The 22794-nt window shown below is 38.1% G+C and overlaps 1 protein-coding gene across 3 annotated transcripts in view; it reads left to right on the forward strand.

Annotated features, from left to right (window-relative positions):
- The window catches only part of HPSE2 (heparanase 2 (inactive)), a 772172-nt gene that overhangs the window by 66919 nt on the left and 682459 nt on the right, over window positions 1–22794 (forward strand). For 2 of the 3 annotated variants that reach the window (XM_055252704.2, XM_055252697.2), the window contains exon 3: window positions 21943–22104. The exons of the other annotated variant lie outside the window; for it this stretch is intronic. In XM_055252704.2, the coding sequence (XP_055108679.1) occupies window positions 21943–22104 (162 nt within the window). The remainder of the gene's footprint in view (window positions 1–21942; window positions 22105–22794) is intronic. 3 annotated transcript variants of the gene reach the window in all.

Here is a 22794-nt window from a genome sequence, read left to right on the forward strand (position 1 = left end):
GCAATCTCGGCTCACTGCAACCTCCGCCTCTCAGGTTCAAGCGATGCTCCTGCCTCAGCCTCCCAAGTAGCTGGGATTACAAGCATGCGCCACCACGCCTGGCTAATTTTTGTATTTTTAGTAGAGACAGGGTTTCACCACATTGGCCAGGCTGGTCTGGAACTTCTAACCTCAGGTGATCCCCCCACCTTGGCCTCCCAAAGCCCTTTCTTAATTTATGCAGATTATAAGTACTTACTATATTGTTTCAGAGTTATTTCTGTTCTGACATGTTTCCACAGTAGGCTGTGAGCTCCTTGAGGGTAGATAGGACCAATATTTATTCATCTTTATATTCCTAGTGTCCAATATAGTCCAATATAGGGCATATTGTAGGAACTGATGTGTTTGTTTGAATTGATCACCAGCATACATAAATTATACTCTCTCTTGAAAGCCTGGTTCTTCACAAGGCTCCTAGCTCTGTAGGTCCCCTGAGGCTGCCACTAGGAGGCTCCAAAACCATCCACATGAGGAAATTTGGTTTGCTTCCAGGTTAGGCAAGAAACTGATGACGCTTGACAAATTCTTATAAAAAAAATTCAGATGTTTTCAAGATGGCAACAGTACACACTGGGGACTAATGGGTGAGAGAAGGAGGGAGGCAAGGGTTGAAAAACTAACTCTTGGATACTAGGCTCACTGTCTGGATGATGGGATCAGTCGTATCCCAAACCTCAGCATCACACAATATATCCATGTAACAAACCTGCACATGTACATTCCCTGAATCTAAAATAAAAGTTGAAATTATAAAAAATTATGATATCTAAACCTTTATTTTAATTTTTTAGAATTCTGTTTTGTTTTCTGGTTGACGTTGGCATTTAGCAGCTTTGGATTACAGCAAAGGGCAATCCCTTTGGTGAAGTTATTCCTAAATGATAATAAGTGAGGAATATAAACATTTCAATCCTAGACACTCTAGGGGAAAGTCAATTCTCAAAGAGGTTAAGTTTTTTTTTAGTCACAGAATAAAGGCAAAGTCTATTGATGCCCTAATCCAAGGCCTAAATATTTATTTGCTTCTTCATCAAAAAGGATGTATCAAGTATCTTTGCCCATTATTCAATTAACTTCCAAAGGATGTTCATATACCAGATTCCAACAGAAATTGCCATCTCTGATTATTACTGCTCAATGGTCAAATATGTCAGGGTATTGGCTCTAATTGGCACTCATGAATGCTGCTTTGGTGTAGTCAATTCTAACTCATTTTCTTATAAGGTTGTTTTTTTAGGGTCTTCTTGATATTGGGATAATCCTAGAGCTTCTGTTTGGAGGTGAGGAGTAAGAGAGGAACATTCAGAGCTACATCCATCTCTTCATGCACCTCTGTCTTTTTTTTTCTACATCTAAATTCTGTCTTTATGGCTGAGTTCATCTTCTATGAGGGCTTCTCCAGACTGAAGTAGTCTCTCTTTTTTTCCTAAATTCGGAATAACTGCATCTTAGAGTTAGAATAACTTTAGTTAATGTAGTGCAATATTCTACCCAATGTGTGAATTCCACCAAGTGTGGTTTAAAATGGCCCCAGATACACTGAGTGAATTAGGACGTCTTGGTTTTGGCCTAGGCTAGTTATGTAGCTGTTCTTATCTAAATGCAGTCCTCTTCTAAGAATGAATGCTTTCTTCAAGCTAGGTATATCACTGCTAACTGTTTTTTATGATTATATTTGTCCCTTGGTATTTGTGGGGGATTGGTTGCAGTTCCTCCAGTGGGTACCAAAATCTGTAGATGCTCAAGTATCTAATATAAAATGGTAGTATTTGCATATAATCTGTACATATCCTCCTGTATACTTTAAATAATCTCTAGATTAATTTTAATACTTAATACAATGTAAATACTATGTAAATAGTTGTTACACTATTGTTTAGAGAATAATGACAAGAAAAAGTCTGTACCTGTACAGACACAATTAAAAAATGTTTTCGATCTGTGGTTGGTTGAATCAACAGATACAAAACTCATGGATACAGAGGGTGGACTGTACTCAGTCCTTTTATTTAGCACTTTTGTGAAGAATCTGCCAAGCCAAACAAAATATCAGTGTGGATGGATTCACAGAAATTGCAGGTGAAAGAAATGATATAGATTTGATACATTCTGATACTTCATATAGATTAGTATTAGATCCAGTTCTGCAGGGATTTTCACTTGAAAATACCCTTCAAATACATCAATTGGATATGAGTCCTGGTGTACAGATGAAAAATCATGGCTGTGGTCAATACTGTGAGGAGGGCCTTAGAAATATTTAGCATATGAATGATGTATGCTGATTTGTTGTGGCTGCTGCTGGGTTTAGCCTCCAATCCAATTGTATTGCATGTTTTCATGAACATTCTGGAGATGAAACTATCGTGTCTTCATCTGGGAATGATGTAAAGCTAGAGAAACAATGCAGGCCAGAAAGGAGGGAGCTGGAGCAGACTTGAATATTCATGGATATCTGCCAAGTATCCATATATATTTGCATACATTTAGAAGTGGCTAAAAATACTTGCTGAGGCAGTTCCTGCCAGAGTGTCATTTGTTCTGCTGGGTGACACAGTGAGAAGAGCATTAGCAGTCAGGAGGCTTGGAGTCTAATCTTTCCTTGGTACAAAATGGCTGTGAAACCTCAGGCAAATCACTTCATCCCTAGCCCCAGTTTTCATATCTGTGAAAGGATATTCTACTCTACCCGTTCCTCTCGAGCAGGAGTCAGCAAAGTATAGTCTGCAGACCAAATTCTGCCACCACCTGTTTTTGTATAGGTTTATGGCACACAGCCATGCCCATTCATTTATGTATTCCATATGGCTGCTTTTGTATTTGGTATCAGTCATACTTTGTTTTTTTAATTTAGAAAGAAGATCTTTATTTCCCATAGAGAGTTGCAGCCTAGCCACAGAGCTGAGTAGTTGCAAGAGATTGTATGACCCACAAAACCTAAAATACTTTCTGTCTGGCTATTTATAGAATAAGTGTGCCAACCCCTGCTCTAGAGAACATTTGAAAAATTAGGGGGACTTTTCCTCCAAGAGACTGGGGATGCTATTGGTATCTGGTTGGTAAGACCAAGAGTGTCAACTGTCCTGCAGGGCAGGACACAATGAAGCACTGTCTTCCTTGAAGTTCTGATATTCTGGTAACTCCCTCCTAAATATTCCTTCTCCTTTGTGAAAGAGAACAGCCACTTTGAAAGCTATATTAACTATGCAGTTTTACAAGTTAAATGGGTCAAGACTTATTTTTTTTTTTTTTGAGGCGGAGTCTTGCTCTGTCACCCAGGCTGGAGTGCAGTGGCACCATCTTGGCTCACTGCAACCTCCATCTCCCGGGTTCAAGGAGTTCTCCTGCCTCAGCTTCCTGAGTAGCTGGGACCACAGGCGCATGCCACCACACCCAGCTAATTTTTTGTATTTTTAGTAGAGACGGGGTTTCACCATGTTAGCCAGGATGGTCTCGATCTCCTGACTTTGTGATCCGCCTGCCTCGGTCTCCTAAAGTTCTGGGATTACAGGCGTGAGCCACCACGCCCGGCCTGGGTCAGGACATATTTTTTTTTTTTTTTTTTTTTTTGAGACAGAGTCTCGCTCTGTTGCCCAGGCTGGAGTGCAGTGGCACAATCTCAGCTCACTGCAAGCTCCGCCTCCTGGGTTCACGCCATTCTCCTGCCTCAGCCTCCCAAGTAGCTGGGACTACAGGTGCCCGCCACCACGCCTGGCTAATTTTTTGTACTTTTTTAGTAGAGATGGGGTTTCACCATTCACAGGTGGTCTCCATCTCCTGACCTTGTGATCCGCCCGCCTCGGCCTCCCAAAGTGCTGGGATTACAGGCGTGAGCCACTGTGCCCGGACGGGTCAGGACATTTTTTAACCACTCTCCTTAACCTGAAAAAGGGTATCTACCTTGAAATGAAATCATGTTTTATGTTTAATGGTGAAATATTACAGCATTCCCTTTAAAATCAGGAAGAAGCCAATGATGCTTACAGATTACCTTTATACCGGAGATTCTAACCAGCACAATAATGACAAGAACTGTGAGGGGACTGAGGTTTTACCCTACCTGCAAGCTAAGCTAAGCTAATTGCCTGAAATTCTGATATTTTGATAACTCCCTCCTAAATATTCCTTCTCCTTTGTGAGTCTACCTGCAAGCTAAGAAAGATAGCCTACCAGAGTGCAGAAACTCAAGAGTTTTATTTCTTACTACAAATAAGAAAGGTAAAGTAAATAAAAATGTAAGAGTTGAGAAGGAAGAAACAAAATTATTATTAGCAGATGATATTTCCATAGTGAATTCATGAACATCTCTAGATAAAAATAGAAATAATGGGAGAACTCACAAAAATTTCTGAATTGAAGCTCCATATACCAAAACCAGTTGCATTTTTATAGAGGGGCAAAAATTTAGAACATACTATAAAAATGATACCATTTATCAAGGCAGCAAAACTCAAAGTACCTATGAATAATCTGACAAATATTGTACCAAATTTTAATAGAGGAAATTGTAAAATTTTATTGAAAAACATAAAAGAAGACCTACATGGTGATATGTCATGTCATATCATGGATAGGAAGACGAAATATCTTGAAATTGTCTCCAAATTAATGTATAAATTCAATGCAATCCAAACTCCTACAAGCCACGTGTGTGTGTATGTGTGTAAGTTAATAGGCTGATCACCTCAATAGATGCAGAGAAAGAATTTGATAAAATTCGGTATCCATTCATGATAAAAACTCTCAGCAAACTGGAAGAGTAACTAACTAATCTAATAAAATGTATAGAAAATATATTTATATTTATAGAGCTGAAAACTTCAAAAAGTGGTGAAAGAAATCAAATAAATTGAAAGAGAGAGAGAGACAAAATGTGTTCATGGATTAGAAGACTCAGTATGGTTAAGATATCAGTTCTTCTCGATGTGACCTGTAGATTCAACTCAGTCCCCAAAAACTGTAGAAAACTTTTCTGTATATGTGTGTTTGTGTGTGTATGAATACATGGACATGAATACACACACACACACTAACTAGAATAAGTAAAACAGTTTTATAAAAGTAAGACAATACAGAGCCATTATAATCAAGGGAGTATGGTATTCATAGAAGAATAAACACATAGATCAGTGGAGCAGAATAGAGAGCTTAGAAATAGACACACAAAATAATGTCAACTGGTTTTTGACAAAGATGCAAAGGCAACTCAATGCAAAAAGGAGAGTCTTTTCAACAAATGAGACTGGAAAAATTGGAAGTTCTTATGTGAAAAGATAAACCTTGCTACATTCCTCATACTTTATGCAAAAAATAACTAAAACAATCATATACCTAAATGTAAAACACAACACTTACAAAACTTCTAGAAGAAAAGGGAGAAATCTGTGTGACCTTGGAATTAACAAAAAGTTTTTAGATACAATATTGAAAGTATGGGCCTGGCATGGTGGCTTATGCCTGTAATCCCAGCACTTTGGGAGGCCAAGGTGGGTGGATTACTTGAGGCCAGGAGTTTGAGACCAGTCTGGCCAACATGGTGAAATTCCGTCTCTGCTAAAAATACAAAAATTAGCCAGGTGTGGTGGCACACGCTTGTCATCCCATCTACTAGGGAGGCTAGGACAGGAGAATTGCTTGAATCCGGGAGGCAGAGGCTGTAGTGGGCCAAGATTATGCCACAGTAGTCCAGCCTGGGCAACAGAGCAAGACTCTGTCTCAAAAGAAAAAAGGAAAGAAAAAAGAAAAAAAGTATGATCCATAAAAAGAAAAATAGATAAATTGGGCTTTGTCAACATTTAAAAAATTTTGGTCTGTGAAAGACCCTTTAATGAAAAAGTGAAGCCACAGACTAGGAGTGATTTTTTTTTTTTTTTTGAGACGGAGTCTCAATCTGTCACCAGGCCGGAGTGCAGTGGTGCAATCTCAGCTTAGAGTGAATATTTTAAAATCACAAATCTGATAAAGGATTTGTGCCCAGAACATAAAAAGAACTCTTAAAATTTAAAAAATTAGAAAATAACCACATAAAAAATGGGCAAGAGATATGAACAGACACTTTACCAAGGAAGATAAGTGAATGGAAAATAAGTATATGAAAATATGCTCAACATCATTGTCATTAGGGAAATGTAGATTAAAACCACAACTAGATACCACTACAAATCTATTAGAAGTTGAATAAAGATAACTGAAAATACCATAGTGAGATACCCCTATAACTCTATTAGAAGTCTAACAAACAAAACTGAAAATACCAATTATTGTTGAGAGTATGGAGCACCTGGAACTCTTATACAATGCTGGTGAGAATGCAAAATAATACAGCCATTCTGGAAAAAAGTTTGACAGTTTCCTATAAAGCTAAATGTGGAATTACCATATGACCCTGTAGGTTTGCTTTCATGAATTTACTCAAGTCAACTGAAAACTAATTTTCACAGGAAAAGTTGTATATGAATGTTTCTTTTTTTCTTTTTTTTTTTTTTTTTTGAGACAGAGTTTCACTCTTGTTGCCCAGGCTGGAGTGCAATGGCATGATCTCGGCTCACAGCAACCTCTGCCTCCCAGGTTCAAGCAATTCTCCTGCCTCAGCCTCACGAGTAGCTGGGATTACAGGCATGCGCCACCATGCCCGGCTAATTTTGTAATTTTGATATAGACAGGGTTTCTCCATGTTGGTCAGGCCGGTCTCGAACCCCTGACCTCAGGTGATCCACCTGCCTTGGCCTCCCAAAGTGCTGGGATTACAGGCACAAGCCGCTGCGCCCGGCCTTATGAATGTTTCTTGAAACTATATTTTCATTCTCCAAAACTGGAAACAATCTGGATTTCCTTCAATGGGTGAATGGGTAAACAAACTATAGTACAGCCATTCAATGGAACATTATTCAGCAATAAAAAGGAATTAACTATTGATTCACAACAACTTGGGTGAATTCTAAAGGCATTTTGCAAAGTGAAAGAAGCCATATCCCAAAGGCTACGTATTGTATAATTCTATTGTTATGACATTCTGGAAAAGAGAAAGCTATAGAAACAGATAAACAAAACCAAAAAACAACAAATAAGTGTTGGCCAGAATGAGGATGGATGGAGGGTTTGATAATGGAAGGTACCATGAGGGAGTTTTTTGGGGTGATCATATTATTTTGTATGGTAATTTGCTAGTGGTTACTTGATTCTATGCACTTGTCAAAACCGATAGGACTGGCTGGGTGTGGTGGCTCATGCCTGTAATCCCAGCACTTTGGGAGGCTGAGGTGGGCAGATCACGAGATCAGGAGTTCGAGACCAGCCTGACCAGCATGGTGAAACCCCATCTCTACTAAGAATACAAAAATTAGCTGGGCATGGTGGCACGCATCTATAATCCCAGCTACTCAGGAAGCTGAGGCAGGAGAATCACTTGAACCCAGGAGGTGGAGGTTGCAGTGAGCCGAGATCATGCCACTGCACTCCAGCCTGGGCGACAGAGCAAGACTCCTTCTCAAAAAATAAATAAATACGTAAATAAACAAAAACAAAACAAAACAAAAAACCCCATAGGACTGTATGCAACAAAGAGTGAATTTTACTGTCTTCACATTTTAAGAAACAACCAGGATATTGGGGGAACATAAGGCAGACTACAGATTTGGTAAATAAATTTAAGTGTATTGTGATGAATGTCACAATCATAGTGAAAACTTGGAGAAGAAAGAAGCTGAGTAACTTTATTTTGAATGGATACTGTAAGGCTAAAGAAAAAAGAAGTATGCAACACTGTACTGTGGTTGGTAAATATGTTTCTTAAAGGAGTATGGGTTAGCAATTCTGAAACTACTTTGTATGTGTATTAGTATTGAGCAAATAAGCAAATATATTGTAGTTTATGAAAACTAGGCTTTTTACTGTCAGAGAAAGAAATTACAGATAAGAAAATGAGAATGCTAAAATGAATTCTTTTTTTTTTTTTTTTTTTTTTTTTTTTTGAGACAGAGTCTCGCTCCGTCACCAGGCTGGAGTGCAGTGGCGCGATCTTGGCTCACTGCAACCTCCGTCTCCTGGGTTCAAGTGGTTCTCCTGCCTCAGCCTCCCGAGTAGCTGGGACTGCAGGTGTGCGCCACCATGCCCAGCTAATTTTTTATTTTTAGTAGAGACAGGGTTTCACCATGTTGGCCAGGATGGTCTCTAACTTTTTTTTTTTTTTTGAGACAGAGCCTCGCTCTGTCGACCAGGCTGGAGTGCAGTGGCGTGATCTCAGCTCACTGCAAGCTCCGCCTCCCCGGTGCATGCCATTCTCCTGCCTCAGCCTTCAGAGCAGCTGGGACTACAGGCGCCTGCCACCATGCCTGGCTAATTTTTTGTATTTTTAGTAGAGACGGGGTTTCACCATGTTAGCCAGGATGGTCTCGATCTCCTGACCTCATGATCTGCCTGCCTTGGCCTCCCAAAGTGCTGGGATTATAGGTGTGAGCCACCGCGCCTGGCCATGAAGCCTATTTTCCAAAGATGGTATGCTGAATGCCTCGGAGATCTATGAATCTGGATTTATGGATGTTGTTTTGGACTGTTTTAGTTATCCAGATATGAAGTAGATAGTATCAGTTGGAATTGAAAAGAAGAGGACAACACTGAGACATTTTGAAGCCAAAGTGGATAAACTTGGTAAACTGAAGGGGCAGGGAAAAAGAAATAAAAGATGACTGAGGGTCAGAGACTAGAAGACTAGGGAAATTAAAGGACAAGTTATTTGGAGGGAGAATAGGGTAGATAATGAGTACTTTGGCTTGGGAACATTAGGATCTCAGCACAGAAGCTCTTCTAAAGTCTGTGAACCTATTTCAAGGATCTGAGGAAGAGTCAGCATCTTCCTTTTCTTGCTGCTGTTGTAGTGGCTGCATTGAAGACAGGAGGGAAGGGAGCGGCACTAGTTTTGGCCCTGTCACTGTGTGTGAGGGAAGCCAAATCTTTCTTTCAGGTCTGCACCTGATTCTTCTAGACCCAGCACTGTAACGGCAGCATACAAAATTCTATCCAAGTTTTAATATGCAATCTCATATAATCTGCAGAGAAACAGAATATACATGATGTAACAATGGCATTGAAGTCCCAAGGTTTTAAGATGGTTCATTTTAAACTACAGAGAAAACTCTGTAGCTCTGTTTCTTTTTATTTATTTTTATTTCTGTTACTTAGAGTTTTTAAAAACTATGGTTAAATACACAGAACAGAATTTACCATTAAAACCATTTTTGAGTGTATGATTCAGTGTTATTAAGTACATTCATAGTTGTTGTACAAACCATTGCCACCATCCATCTCCAGAACTCATCATATTGCAAAACTGAACTCTGTACCTATTAAAAAATAACTCTTCATACCCACTCTCCTCAGCCTCTGTCAACCACCATTCTACTGTCTCTATAAATTTGACTGCCCCAGTACCTCATATAAATGGAATCATACAGTATTTATCTTTTTGTGCCTGGGTTATTTCACTTGGCATCATGTCCTCAAGGTTCATCCACATTGTAGCATATGACAGGATCTCCTTTCTTTTAAGGCTGAATAATGTTCTTCTTTATGTATTTATCACATTTTGTTTATCCCTTTGTCTATTGATAGACACTTGAGTTACTTCTGCCTTTTGGCTACTGTAAATAGTGCTGCTGTGAACATGGTGTATTATTTTTGTGACTTTTTGATAGCTTTTTTTGGAGCTATAATTTACATATTTTCATAAAATTCACCCATTACAAGTATATAGTTTAATTATTTCTATGAAATGTATAAAAGCTTCCAACAATTATCTTAACCCAGTTTTAGAACATCTTATGCTTGTTTACAATCAAGCCCTTCTCCCATCCCAGCCTTAGGAAACCACTGATATGCTTTCTGTCAATTGATTTGCGTTCTCCAGAAATTTCACATAAATGAAGTCATAATACGTGGTCTTTTTGTGTCTGGCTTCTTTCACCAGACACAAAATCTAGTCTAATGTTGAGGTTATCCGGGTCTAGAATTTATTAGTAATTAGTTTCTTTTTATTTCTGAGTGGCATCTCATTTTATGGATTTGCCACATTTTGTTTATCCATTTACTAGTTTCTGGACATTTGGGTTGTTGCCAGTTTTGGCTGTTATGCATAATGCTACTATAAATATTCATGTACAAGTCCGTTTTTTTTTTAACCAGAGTCTCACTCTGTTACCGAGGTGGGAGTGCAGTGATGGGACCATGGCTCACTATTGCCTCAAACTCCTAGGCTCAAGCTGTCTTCCTGCCTCAGCTTCCTGAGTAGCTGGAACTACAGGCACATGCCACCACGTCTGGCTAATTTTTAAACTTTTTGTACAGATGGGGCTTCCTTATGTTGCCCAGGCTGGTGTCAAACTTCTGGCCTCAAGCCATCTTCCCACCCACACCACTCAGAGTGATAGGATTATAAGCATGAGCCACCATGCCTGACCTCATGTAGAAATCTTTATGTGGACATATGCTTTCATTTCTGTCAGGTAGGCTCTCAGGAGTGAGTTTGTTAGGTTGTACAGCAAGTTTATCTTGTTAAGAAACTGCCAATGTGTTTTCCAAAGAGGCTGTCGCATTTTGCATTCCCACCAGCAATGTGTGAGGGCTCTTGTTTCTCCACATTCTTGGCAGCACTTGGTATTGTCGGTTTTCTGGGTTATAACTATTCTAGGGGGTGTGTAGTAGTATCTCATTGTGGTTTTAGTTTGCATTTCTCTAATGAATAATGACATTATGTATAATTTTATGTGCTATTAGCCATTTGTATGTCTTTGGTGAAATGTCTATTCAGCTCTTTTGTCCATTTTAAAAATTGGGTTGTCTTTTTATCAAGATGTAAAACATTCTTTATATATATTTTATCATATATGTAATTTTAAAATATTTTCTCAGTTGGTAGCTTATCTTTTCATTAGCTTAATATCTTTTTTTGTTTTTGTCAGAGTCTGGAGTGCAGTGGTGCATTCTTGGCTGACGGCAACCTTCGCCTCCCAGGTTCAAGTGATTCTTGTGCCTCAGCCTCCTGAGTCGCTGGGATTACAGGCATGCGCCACCATGCCTGGCTAACTTTTGTAGTTTTAGTAGAGATGGGATTTCACCATGTTGGCCAAGCTGGTCTTGAGCCCCTGGCTTCAAGTGATCCACCCACCTCAGCCTCCCAAAGTGCTGGGATGACAGATGTGAGCCACCACGCCTGGCCTAATGGTATCTTTTAAAGAGTGAACACTTTTACTCTTTTTTTTTTTTTTTTTTTGAGAGTCTCGCTGTCGCCCAGGCTGGAGTGCAATGGCGCGATCTCGGCTCACTGCAGGCTCCGACCCCCGGGGTTCACGCCATTCTCCTGCCTCAGCCTCCCGAGTAGCTGGGACTACAGGCGCCCGCCACCTTGCCTGGCTAATTTTTTGTATTTTTAGTAGAGACGGGGTTTCACTGTGTTACCCAGAATGGTCTCGATCTCCTGACCTCGTGATCCGCCCGCCTCAGCCTCCCAAAGTGCTGGGATTACAGGCGTGAGCCACTGTGCCTGGTCCACTTTTACGCTTGATGAAGTCCAATTTATTATTTTTCTATTTTGAATTATACTTCTGGTGTCGTAACTAAGAAATCTGTACTTAACCTAAGGATACAAATTTTTTTCTTATATTTTCGTCTAGAAAATTTATAGCTTTAGATCTTATATTTAGGTCTGTGATTCATTTTGAGGGTTTTTTTTGTATATGGTGTAAGGTGAGGGTCTAAATTCTTTAAAAAATATTTTGAAATAACTTTAGACTTATAAAAACTTGCAGAAGTTGTACGGGAAAGTTAAGTAAGCTACAGACTTTATTCATATTTCACCAGTTTTACATACACTCATTTCTTCTATGTGTATGCATGTATAGTTCAATGAAATTTTATTACATATATGAATTTGTATAACCAATATAACAATCAGAATGCATAACTGTTTCACCATGCAAAAGCAACTACCTCATACAACCTCTTTATAATCTGTTATGTATCATTATAATTTTGTCATTTTGAAAATGTTTGAAACCTTTTGAAAATGCCTCCCTCCCTATCAATTTTGGTAATTTGTGTCTTCTTTCTTTGTCATCCTAGCTCAAGGTTTTTCAATTGTATTAATCTTTTCAAATGATCAATATTTTGTTTTATTGACTTATCTTTTTGTTTTCTAGTTCATTGATTTCCATTCTGATCCTTTTTTTCTTTTTTTTTGCTTGTTTTGTGTTTAAAATTTTCTAATTTTTCTAGTTTGTAAGTGTGAACTTAGATTATTGATTGATTGATTATTGATGTGAGAACGTTCCTTTTTTAGAATATAGATGTGTAAAGCTATAAATTTCTCTCTAAGCACTGTTTAAACTGTGTCTCATGAATCTTTTGAAACTCAATCTGACAGTCTCTTTTGATTGACTGTTTAGTCCATTCAAATTTAGTGCAATTATTAATATGATTGAATTTATGTCTTTCACTTTGATATTGTCTATATTTTTTTTGTTAACTGCCTTCTTTTTGTTAAATGGATTATTAAGATTCTTAAAAAGACTAGTCAGTTAATTACTCTGTTGATTTTTACACTATGTTATTTTCAGTTATTTTCTTAGTTGCTCCAGGGATTTACTATGCATCTTAATTTATCACAGTCAATTTCAGGTTAATGTTAACTTAATTTTTATAAATTACAACAACTTTACTCAAATACAGCTTCTTTTCTTATCCTATTGTGTTAATTTTGTTCTGTATATTACTATTACATCTATATATGGTATAACTAAAACATATTTTCTTCTTTATATAATCTTATGAGTTTTTAAAACATGTAAAAGAGAAAAGGATTTTTGTTTATTTACATATTTACAATTTCTAGTGTATTTCATTTCTTCCTGTGTATTTGAGTTATTACTTGATATCATTGCCTTTTAACCTGAAGCACTTCCTTTAATATTTCTTGTGTTGCAGGTCTGCTAGCAACAAATTCCCTCAGTCTTTTTTTTTTTTTTTTGAGATGGAGTCTCGCTCTGTCGTCCAGGCTGAAGTGCAGTGGCACGATCTTGGCTCACTGCAAGCTCCGCCTCCCAGGTTCACGCCATTCTCCTGTCTCAGCCCCCCAAGTAGCTGGGACTACAGGCGCCTGCCACCATGCCTGGCTAATTTTTTATATTTTTATTAGAGATGGAGTTTCACTGTGTTAGCCAGGATGGTCTTGATCTCCTGACCTCGTGATCTGCCCGCCTCGGCCTCCCAAAGTGCTGGGATTACAGGCATGAGCCAAGGTGCCCAGCCTCTTTTTTTTTTAAATATGGAAATGACTTTATTTTGCCTTCATTTTTGAAAGATAGTTTTCCTGAACATAGAATTATTGGTTGTCAGAAGTTTTCTTTTAGCACTATTTATTTATGAGATAGGGTCTAGCTCTCTTGTCCAGGTTGGAGTGCAGTGGTGCAGTCATAGGTAACTGCAAACTCAAACTCCTGAGCTCAAGCAGTCCTCCTGTTTCAGCTTCCTAAATAGCTGGGATTATAAGTGCATGCCATCATGTTTGGCTAAATTTTTCCTTTTTTTTTTTTTTAAGCGACAGGGTCTTGCTGTTACTTTTAGCACTTTGTGAATGTCATTCTACTGCTTTCTAGTCTCCATTGTTTCAGATTGGAGGAAGTTAGCCATTAATTGTATTGCTTGTTCCCTTTATGGATTAGTTTTTTTCCTCCCTGCTTTTAAGATTTTCTTTTTATCTTGGGCTTTTAACATTTTTATTATAATGTATCTAGATGTGGATCTCTTTGTGCTGAGTTTTGTTGTACTTGTGCTTGAGGTTTGTTGTACTTCTTGAATCTGCAGATTAATGATTTTTATCAAATTTTGAATGTTTTTGGTCATTATCTCTTCAAACAATTCTGCCCTTTCTTTATTTTTCCTCTCCTTGTAGGACTCCTATTATGCATATGTTTGATTGCTTCATGTTGTCTCATAATTCTCTGAGGCTGTGGTCATTTTTCCTTGGTCTTTTTTCTCTTTGTTTTTCAGATTAGGTTATTTCTATTCACCTGTCTTTAAGTTCTCTGATTTTTTTTCCCCTGCTTTCTCAAATCTGCTGTTAAGCCTATCTAATGCATTTTTCATTTCAGTTACTCTACCTTCCAACTCTAGAATATTCATTTAGTTCTTTTTAAAAATAAAGTTTCTATTTTAAAATCTTGGTCCCCTACTTATTGAATCATTGTAACTTTTTATTTAATTATTTAAACATGGCTTCTTTGTAATTTTAAAAACATATCTTTTTAAGAATTTTTTTCTGCTGGGTCCATACAGAGTTAGTTCCATTGACTGCTGCCCCCTACCCCAAATGTGGTTTACATTTTCCTATTTTTTTGCATGGCTTGTAATATTTTATTGGAAACTGGCCATTTTAGATAGATTATAGCCAATCTATACCATTCCCCTCTCGCTGATCTTTGTTGTTTTGTATTCAAAGTAGTTCTTTTTTTCCATGACAATTGTTGTTTTATGTTTTCTTTGTTTTTAAGTAAGTTATTTGGACTTTATATCTTTTTGTTGTGCTGTTACTGATATTTCTTTATAGTTTTAATTTTATATACTGTGCAGCCATAAAAAATGATGAGTTCATGTCGTTTGTAGGGACATGGATGAAACTGGAAATCATCATTCTCAGTAAACTATTGCAAGGACAAAAAACCAAACACCACATGTTCTCACTCATAGGTGGGAATTGAACAATGAGAACACATGGACACAGGAAGGGGAGCATCACGCTCCGGGGACTGTTGTGGGGTGGGGGCAGTGGGGAGGGATAGCATTAGGAGATATACCTAATGCTAAATGACGAGTTAATGGGTGCAGTACACCAACATGGCACATGTATACATATGTAACAAACCTGCACATTGTGCACATGTACCCTAAAACTTAAAGTATAATAATAATAAAATAAAATTATTTTTATTTTTTAGCTTGGTTTCCTAGGGTTTGCCTCTGAGTCTGCATAACTTAGTGATCAGCCAATGACTGTTCAGAGGTTATGTTTCAAACATTTTGGACCCTTAATGTTTTCACGTTCAGCTGATGGATTTCTCTGTGGATTGATAAACACATAAAGTTTTGTGGCATTTTTTAGGTCTTTTTCACTTTATTTTTTCCTGCTGATCTCTTGGGTCTCTCTCATGTTTACGCGTAGCCTCCCCATTAGCCAGTTATGTGTGAAGAACTTAGCCTATGTTGGGGCTCCCTTGCATGTGCACATAGCCTGCTAGTCAGCCAAGCTTGTATGGAAAGCATATGTAGCTCATTTTATGTCTCCTGAAGTGCCAGATTCTTTCTATTAAAATGTTTAGGTAGGCCAGATTTGGTGGCCCATGCCTGTAATCCCAGCTTTTTGGGAGGCTGAGGCAGGAGGATTGTTTGAGACAAGGTGTTTGAGACCAGCCTAGGCAACATAGTGAGATTTCATCTCTACAAAAAATTTTTAAAATTTAGCCAGGTATGGTGGTGTGTCCCTGTAGTCCTGACTGTTTGGGAGGCTGAGGTGGGAGGATTGCTTGAGCCTAGGAGTTCGAGCTGTGGTAGGCTATGCCACTACACTCCAGCCTGGGTGACAGAGTAAGACACTGTCTTAAAAAATTTTTTGGGCCGGGCGCGGTGGCTCACGCTTGTAACCCCAGCACTTTGGGAGGCTGAGGCGGGCAGATCACGAGGTCAGGCGATCGAGACCACGGTGAAACCCCGTCTCTACTAAAAATACAAAAAATTAGCCGGGCGCGGTGGCGGGCGCCTGTAGTCCCAGCTACTCGGAGAGGCTGAGGCAGGAGAATGGCGTGAACCCGGGAGGCAGAGCTTGCAGTGAGCCGAGATTGCGCCACTGCACTACAGCCTGGGTGGCAGACCGAGACTCCGTCTCAAAAAAAAAAAAAAAAAAAAAATTTTTTTTTGACTGGTCTGCCAGTCTGTCATTTGTCTCAACCAGAACTGCCACCTTAGGCTAGCACTGCTGTGGGTTACTAACTGGTTAGTTTATGGAAAAGGTGTGGAAGAAAGAATAAAGAATGAAAATACAAATGCTTTTATACCTAGACGTCCAGAAATAATTATAGACAATAAATTGATTCTAGTGCATCAACTTTGGTGCAATATGCCTGTTCCTTTGTTGCATCTGTCAGGGTATATATGGGATATTTTGGCATCCTTGAATTGTATGCTAGGGTAAGGATCATAAGGGGAGATGGGAAGAGCAGTATGGATAGCTTGATATTTGGACCCAAGTTTGGAACTCTACTTTGATTACATAACAAAAAAGAATATCTATAAGAGGGAAGAACTAGCAGGAGGAATGAAGAGGTTTAGAGATCATCCAGGCCAGCAACTCCCCAGTTTGGTGTACCAGGAAGAAAAAAGCAAAAAACAAGCATACGGTTTTTACTTTTTAGTTTAGAGTTTTATGATTATTTGGTAAATTAGTTAAATATATATCTAAGTTTTCTGGCTTTGAGCCTTTATTCTTTGTATTACGTCTGATAAAGACATAAGAAAAGCACACATTTTTGTGGAACCATAAAAGTGTTGAAATGACCTAAAAGAATAATACTATCCTCCAATAATAACTTTCTGATATTACAATGTGATGTTATTATTGACAACCACTGAAACATCTGGTGCTTGTTGAATTCCTAATATGTCTCTATTACTGTGATAAGTTCATTACAATTAAGCTATTGGTATTTTCATGTTTCTAAAAAAGGAAATTCCCTTCTTTATTAGGAAAGGCATTGAGAGATTTAGTGGTTTGTCCAAGAGCTTTCTGATAGTAAGTACTAGAGGGATCCAAACTTGTATATATTTGAATTAGAAACCTGTGCTTTTAACCATCCTGCTATATTGCTTCACATAATATAGGTGAAAATACCTAATCTTTTATCTGGCAGGTTTTAATATCTGTATTGAAATTAGTTCATTATGCCTGGGTCACCCATTCTCTGTTTGAACATCTCCAGGGATGGGAAACTTACTCCTTCATGAAGTAGTCCTTTTCCCTTATTTGACAGCTTCTGTTGTTAAAAAAGTTTTCTCATGTGGAACTGAACAGGTTTGGTTTTTGGGTACTCCCATAATGTTTGGCTTTTTAGATTTACACAGAATAAGTCAACTATTTTTTCTGTATGAGAAAGCAAGTCATCTTTGGCTCTTTCTTTGCCAGGCTCAGTTTCAGCTATTTTTTTGTATAAATATATATATTTATTTTTTAAACTTCAGTAGTTTTGGGGGAACAGGTGGTGTTTGGTTACATGCATAAGTTCTTTAGTAGTGATTTCGGAGATTTTGGTGCACCCATCACCCAAGCAGTATACACTGTTCCCAGTGTATAGTCTTCCATTCCTCACCTGCCTCTTGCCCTTCCCTCTGAGTCCCCGAAGTCCATTTTATCATAGTTTCAACTATTTTAATTAATTAATTAATTAATTAATTATTGAGTGGAGTTTTGCTCTTTTTGCCCGGGCTGGAGTGCAGTGGTACAATCTTGGCTCACTGCAACTTCTGCCTCCCGAGTTCAAGTGATTCTTCTGCCTCAGCCTCCTGAGTAGCTGGGATTACAGACATGCGCCACCACACCCAGCTAATTTTGTGTTTTTAGTAGAGATGGGGTTTCACCAGGTTGGCCAGGCTGGTCTCGAATTCCAGACCTCAGGTGATCGCTCACCTCGGCCTCCTAAAATGCTGGGATTACAGGCGTGAGCCACTGCGCCCAGCCAGTTTCAGCTGTTTTAAAAGATCAACATTATTTTCCATACTTATACTTTTCTTTGGACGTACTCTAGATTATCAGGATTCATTTGAGACTAATATAGCTGGAAATATATAATACCACAAGCAGGATACTAATAACAAAAATAATTATAGGTACTCTTTATTGTGCTCTTATTGTATGCATAGTGCAATGCCTTTTGTGTATCTATACAATAACAGTAGCTAAAGAAATGTAATCTTAGAAAGGTGTTTTGTCTGCCACTTTTGCAACTAATAAGTGAGTACCAAGCCAGGATTTGAACAGAGGTCTGCTTAACTCCAAACTCTTCACTGTGCTGCACTTGGTAGGCATGGAATGTAGCACAGCTGTGTTGCCTCCTTTATTCTGCATGTTCTGGTTCTGTTAATTTAGACTAAGATTGCATTAATCATTTTGGCAGCAGTATCATAGCACTGACTTATATTAAACTGATATTCAACTAAAGCCTACAAATCTTAATAAGATCTTAAGTATATGAGCTTCTGTTTGGTCTAGCTTTCCCATCTTAAATCTTATGTCATTAATTTTCAGTAGAAATGTAGGACTTTGTGTTCATGTCTTTACCTTCCATTTTTGGGATTTCAGCCTAAGTTTTTAGATTTCCAAGATAATTTTGAATTTTCAGTGTGCCATACATGATACTAACTCTTCCTCCAGATATATTACCATGTGTTTCTTTGATAAGTATCTTTGCTATGTGTTTATCTAGTCATTGATACAATTTCAAGCAGATTAGAGTTGAATAAGGAATTCATACTTTTACTTTAGATACAGCATATCTATTTTTTTCCCTAAACATTTTTGAAATCTGCTTTTGTAAAGTTTAGGACATATGTTTGCCCATATTCATAGTTTTCTTTTCTGACTGTTATTAATATAAAGGTAATGTAGTTACTTTATTTCAAGGTTCTTGTTGGAATGTTGTTGAGGATATCAGTTGTAATTGTTGCTTCTGCTGCATTCTGAGCAATATATTTATTAGATAGGAAATAGGGAGTTTAGTTGGTGTTCTACTCTTCAAATTAGACTTATATCAGAAGATATCAGGATAATTGAAACTCTCCTTCACTTTTTATAGTATGTTTTGATACGAGTTTTATAATCTTTTCTGAGAAAGCATCATTCATATTTCTTTTCCGCATGAACAGTCTATGGAATACCATTGTAACAGTATAATTCAGTTTTTCATTTTAGTTCTTCCTTTTATTGTTTAATGTAATTCTACTATTAAGCTCATGAGTTTCATATAGGAGCTCTGGAAAGAGCACTCAAATTGGCTTTGAACATCCCTGGATTTGAGGACTGACCAGGTTTTGTGAACTTGTGCAAGTCAAGCTTTGTGGACCTCAGTTTCCTCGTATTTAAGATAGAGGTAATAATAGTGTTCTTTATCATTTAGGATTATACAACAGGTTAAAATTTTAAAAACAGGTGACTGACTATTAATGACTTACGTAAATAGTATATTTGTCTCATATGACAAGAAATTAAGAGATAGGCAGTCTAGCACAGGTATGGTAGGTCAATAAAGACATTAGGGACTTAAGCTCTTTCCATTTTTCTGTTCAACACTTTTAGTGTGTAATCCTTTACCCTCTTGCTTATTTATTCATTTTTTTTTTGATGGAGTCTCGCTCTTTCGCCCAGACTGGAGTGCAGTGGCGCGATCTCGGCTCACTGCAACCTCCGCTTCCCGGGTTCACGTAATTCTCCTGCCTCAGCCTCCTGAGTAGCTGGAACTACAGGCGTGTGCCACCATGCCCAGCTAATTTTTATATTTTTAGTAGAGATGGGGTTTCACCGTGTTGCCAGGCTGGTCTTGAACTCCTGACAAGTAATCCACCTGCCTCGGCCTCCCAAAGTCCTGGGATTACAGGCATGAGCCACTGTGCCCGACCCCTACTCTTGCTTCTTAGCTCAAGGTTACAAAGTGGCTACTAGAACTCTGGGCTTCATGTCTATGTTTTAGACATAGCGAATAGGAGGGACTAAAGGACTAAAGGGAAAAACTGAGTTTCTCTTAGTGAGGCTCTCTCTTTTAATCTGGCAAGGGAAGTCCCCGTTTAAGATGTCTGCCTGCAGCTCATTTTCTAGAACCATGTTACATAACTACCCTTTTCTGCAAGGAAAGCTGAGAAATTGTATAGTGTAGCTTTTCAGTCTCTGTAATAGATGAAGGCAAGGGAGAAGGGATTGTGTTTAGGGTTTGGGTCAGCCAGTCAACAATGTCTGCCATTTGACAGTATTTTTGGAAGGATCCAATGAGATGATATAATCCAAAAAGTTTTATAAAACATAATTTATATAAATGTAAACTGCATTATTCCTCTTGACTTCTATTGGATTGTCTTAAAAGCTAGTATATTCTTGAACTTATTTATCCCATTTTTGTATTTAAGTCTCAGAAAATCTATGAGACTAGTTATTTGTTAAATGAGTTCACTTTATTACTCATATTCAAGAAATTGGTATATACATGTTTAGGCATAAATACTGTATTATTTCTACTCAGCTCTCCTGTTTTAATCTAAGAATTAGTGAGGACCATTTTCACATCTGGCTTATCTTTGTGTGCCACACATCCTAACCCTCATAGTCATGGGTTTGTATTTATACCTGGGCTTTTCTTTTAGATATCTGAAAGAAAAGACTACTTCTCCAGAACAGTGTTTCACCCTTTTCACCATATGCCCAATTTTCTCTTAAGTGTCACTGAATATAGCTTTTCTTTTAGTACCATTAACATGGGCATTAGTTTTATTCTTTCCAAAATCATTGGTGTCAAAAGTGGCAAAGCAGTTATTTTTTAGAGCCTTCTATTAAAATTCTTCAGTTTTGTTATGCAAAACTTGAGAGTTTTTAAAGTTGCCACCTAGATTACTGCTGATGGTATCATTTGTACCTATGAGAATCAGTTGAATTATATTTTTATTTGTAAAAAATTAATAAATAACTTTAGGGCATGAGAGCTTCCTGCTAATTGGGAAGCATTCTTTTTTTTTTTTTTTTTTTTAAAAAAAAAAAAAAAAAAAAAGACAGAGTCTCCCTCTATCGCCCAGGCTGGAGTGCAGTGGCGCAATCTCAGCTCACTGCAACCTCCGCCTCCTGGGTTCAAGCGATTCTCCTGCCTCAGCCTCCCAAATAGCTGGGACTACAGGTGTGCACCACCACACCTGACCATTTTTTTTAAATTTTTAGTCGATACAGGGTTTCACCATATTGGTCAGGCTGGTCTTGAACTCCTGACCTCGTGATCTGCCCTCCTTGGCCTCCCAAAGTGCTGGGATTACAGGCGTGAGCCACCATGCCCGGCTGAAGCATTCTGTATGAATTTTTCCTTTTGAGGAAGCTGTTTTCTGGAGACTGTATCTGCTTTGAATGAAAATCATACCGAAGTATAAAAAGCAGTATGGGAAAATAATTGGGGAAAAGGCAGATCTGCCATGACTAGACCTCCTGTGCTCTCTTCAGTGACTCAAAAAATATTTCTGGATTGAAAAAATGATTATTGAGTCAGAATTAAATTATTTTACTCGAGGTACATGAAAAATAGCAGAAAAAACCCTGACCAGGTAAGCCATAGATCGGCAGCTCTAACTTGAGCTGAGTAGGCTGGCTGGCAGGTGAATTTAAAAATAGACCAAGTATCCTAAATACACATGCTGGAGCTATCACCTGGTCCTGTAGCATGAGGTAGAGAGAATGACCTTCATAATTACTAGTATTCAAAATTGTATTATAATACTTTTTCCCATGGAAAACGGTAAGATATGTTAAGAAAAGGCCCCAGGAGGTAAATAAGTCCTGAAGGTGAGCTGGGAAGGAGAATTGAGAAGTGAGAATCTTAAGTGATGTCAGAGACAGCTAAGAAACAGATAGATCTCCCAAGAATTTGGAAATGACCAGAGGAACTTTCAGGATGTGTCATGGAGTTGGAGAGCCTTCTGATTGATTACTTCTGCATCTCTTTAGGCTGATGAAAATGCTGGTAGCTTATTAATTCTGTCATTTTGGGTGAAACAAGACTTTGATGATGTATTATTTTTTGTTTTGTTTTAGTTTTTGCTGCCTGCCTTCTTTCTTTCTTTTTGTAGACATTGTTCGAAGTGATGTTGCCTTAGATAAACAGAAAGGCTGCAAGATTGCCCAGCACCCTGATGTTATGCTGGAGCTCCAAAGGGAGAAGGCAGCTCAGATGCATCTGGTTCTTCTAAAGGAGCAATTCTCCAATACTTACAGTAATCTCATATTAACAGGTAAGGCTATTGGAGTTGGTTGAAATCTTAGAGCATTCAGTTAGTAACTTGTTTTTTGGGGTACACATCTGTCTGTCTACACCCACTATATCACTTTTTAAATTGTGATGACTTGTCTTTCTATTACAAATATTCCTTGTAGTTTGCAGATATATTTTGGTTTGAAGTTATGGGTGATTCAGCATGTGTTTTCTTCTCAAAACACAGAACCGATGAAAACCTATTGAAGCCTTTAAAAATATGACTTTCTAAATGTGTGCCAGTAGATTTGAGAGAATTACTAAATTTGGTGTCTTTTAAGAAACAGCTATTTTCCTCTTTCCATGTATGCCCTTTCTATGAACCCAGTGAATATAAAGATGAAATGTAAAACAGATAATGGTCTTCAGGCAGAGCAGAGAATATTCTATTCTTGGTGGAGTTTGGAAATATCTGGGGAATTTGATTTTCTTCTTAAGAGCAAAGAGGCTATGAGACTGAGCCATGCTCCCTTACATCCTTGGTTCCAGGAATAAAGTGAATATGTGTCAGAGCTACAAGGAGAATCAACTTTTTTCAAGGCTGTTTGCAGACTTGCTGGTAATGAGCAAACGAGCTGCATGCTTTTGTCAGGCTTTGGAAAAGATTATAATAGCAGAATCTTATGTGAGAATCATTAAGGATTTGAGATGAACTCAGAAGAGTAGTCCA

The sequence above is a fragment of the Symphalangus syndactylus genome, chromosome 2, assembly GCF_028878055.3.
Source record: "Symphalangus syndactylus isolate Jambi chromosome 2, NHGRI_mSymSyn1-v2.1_pri, whole genome shotgun sequence".
Taxonomy (NCBI): Eukaryota; Metazoa; Chordata; class Mammalia; order Primates; family Hylobatidae; genus Symphalangus; species Symphalangus syndactylus.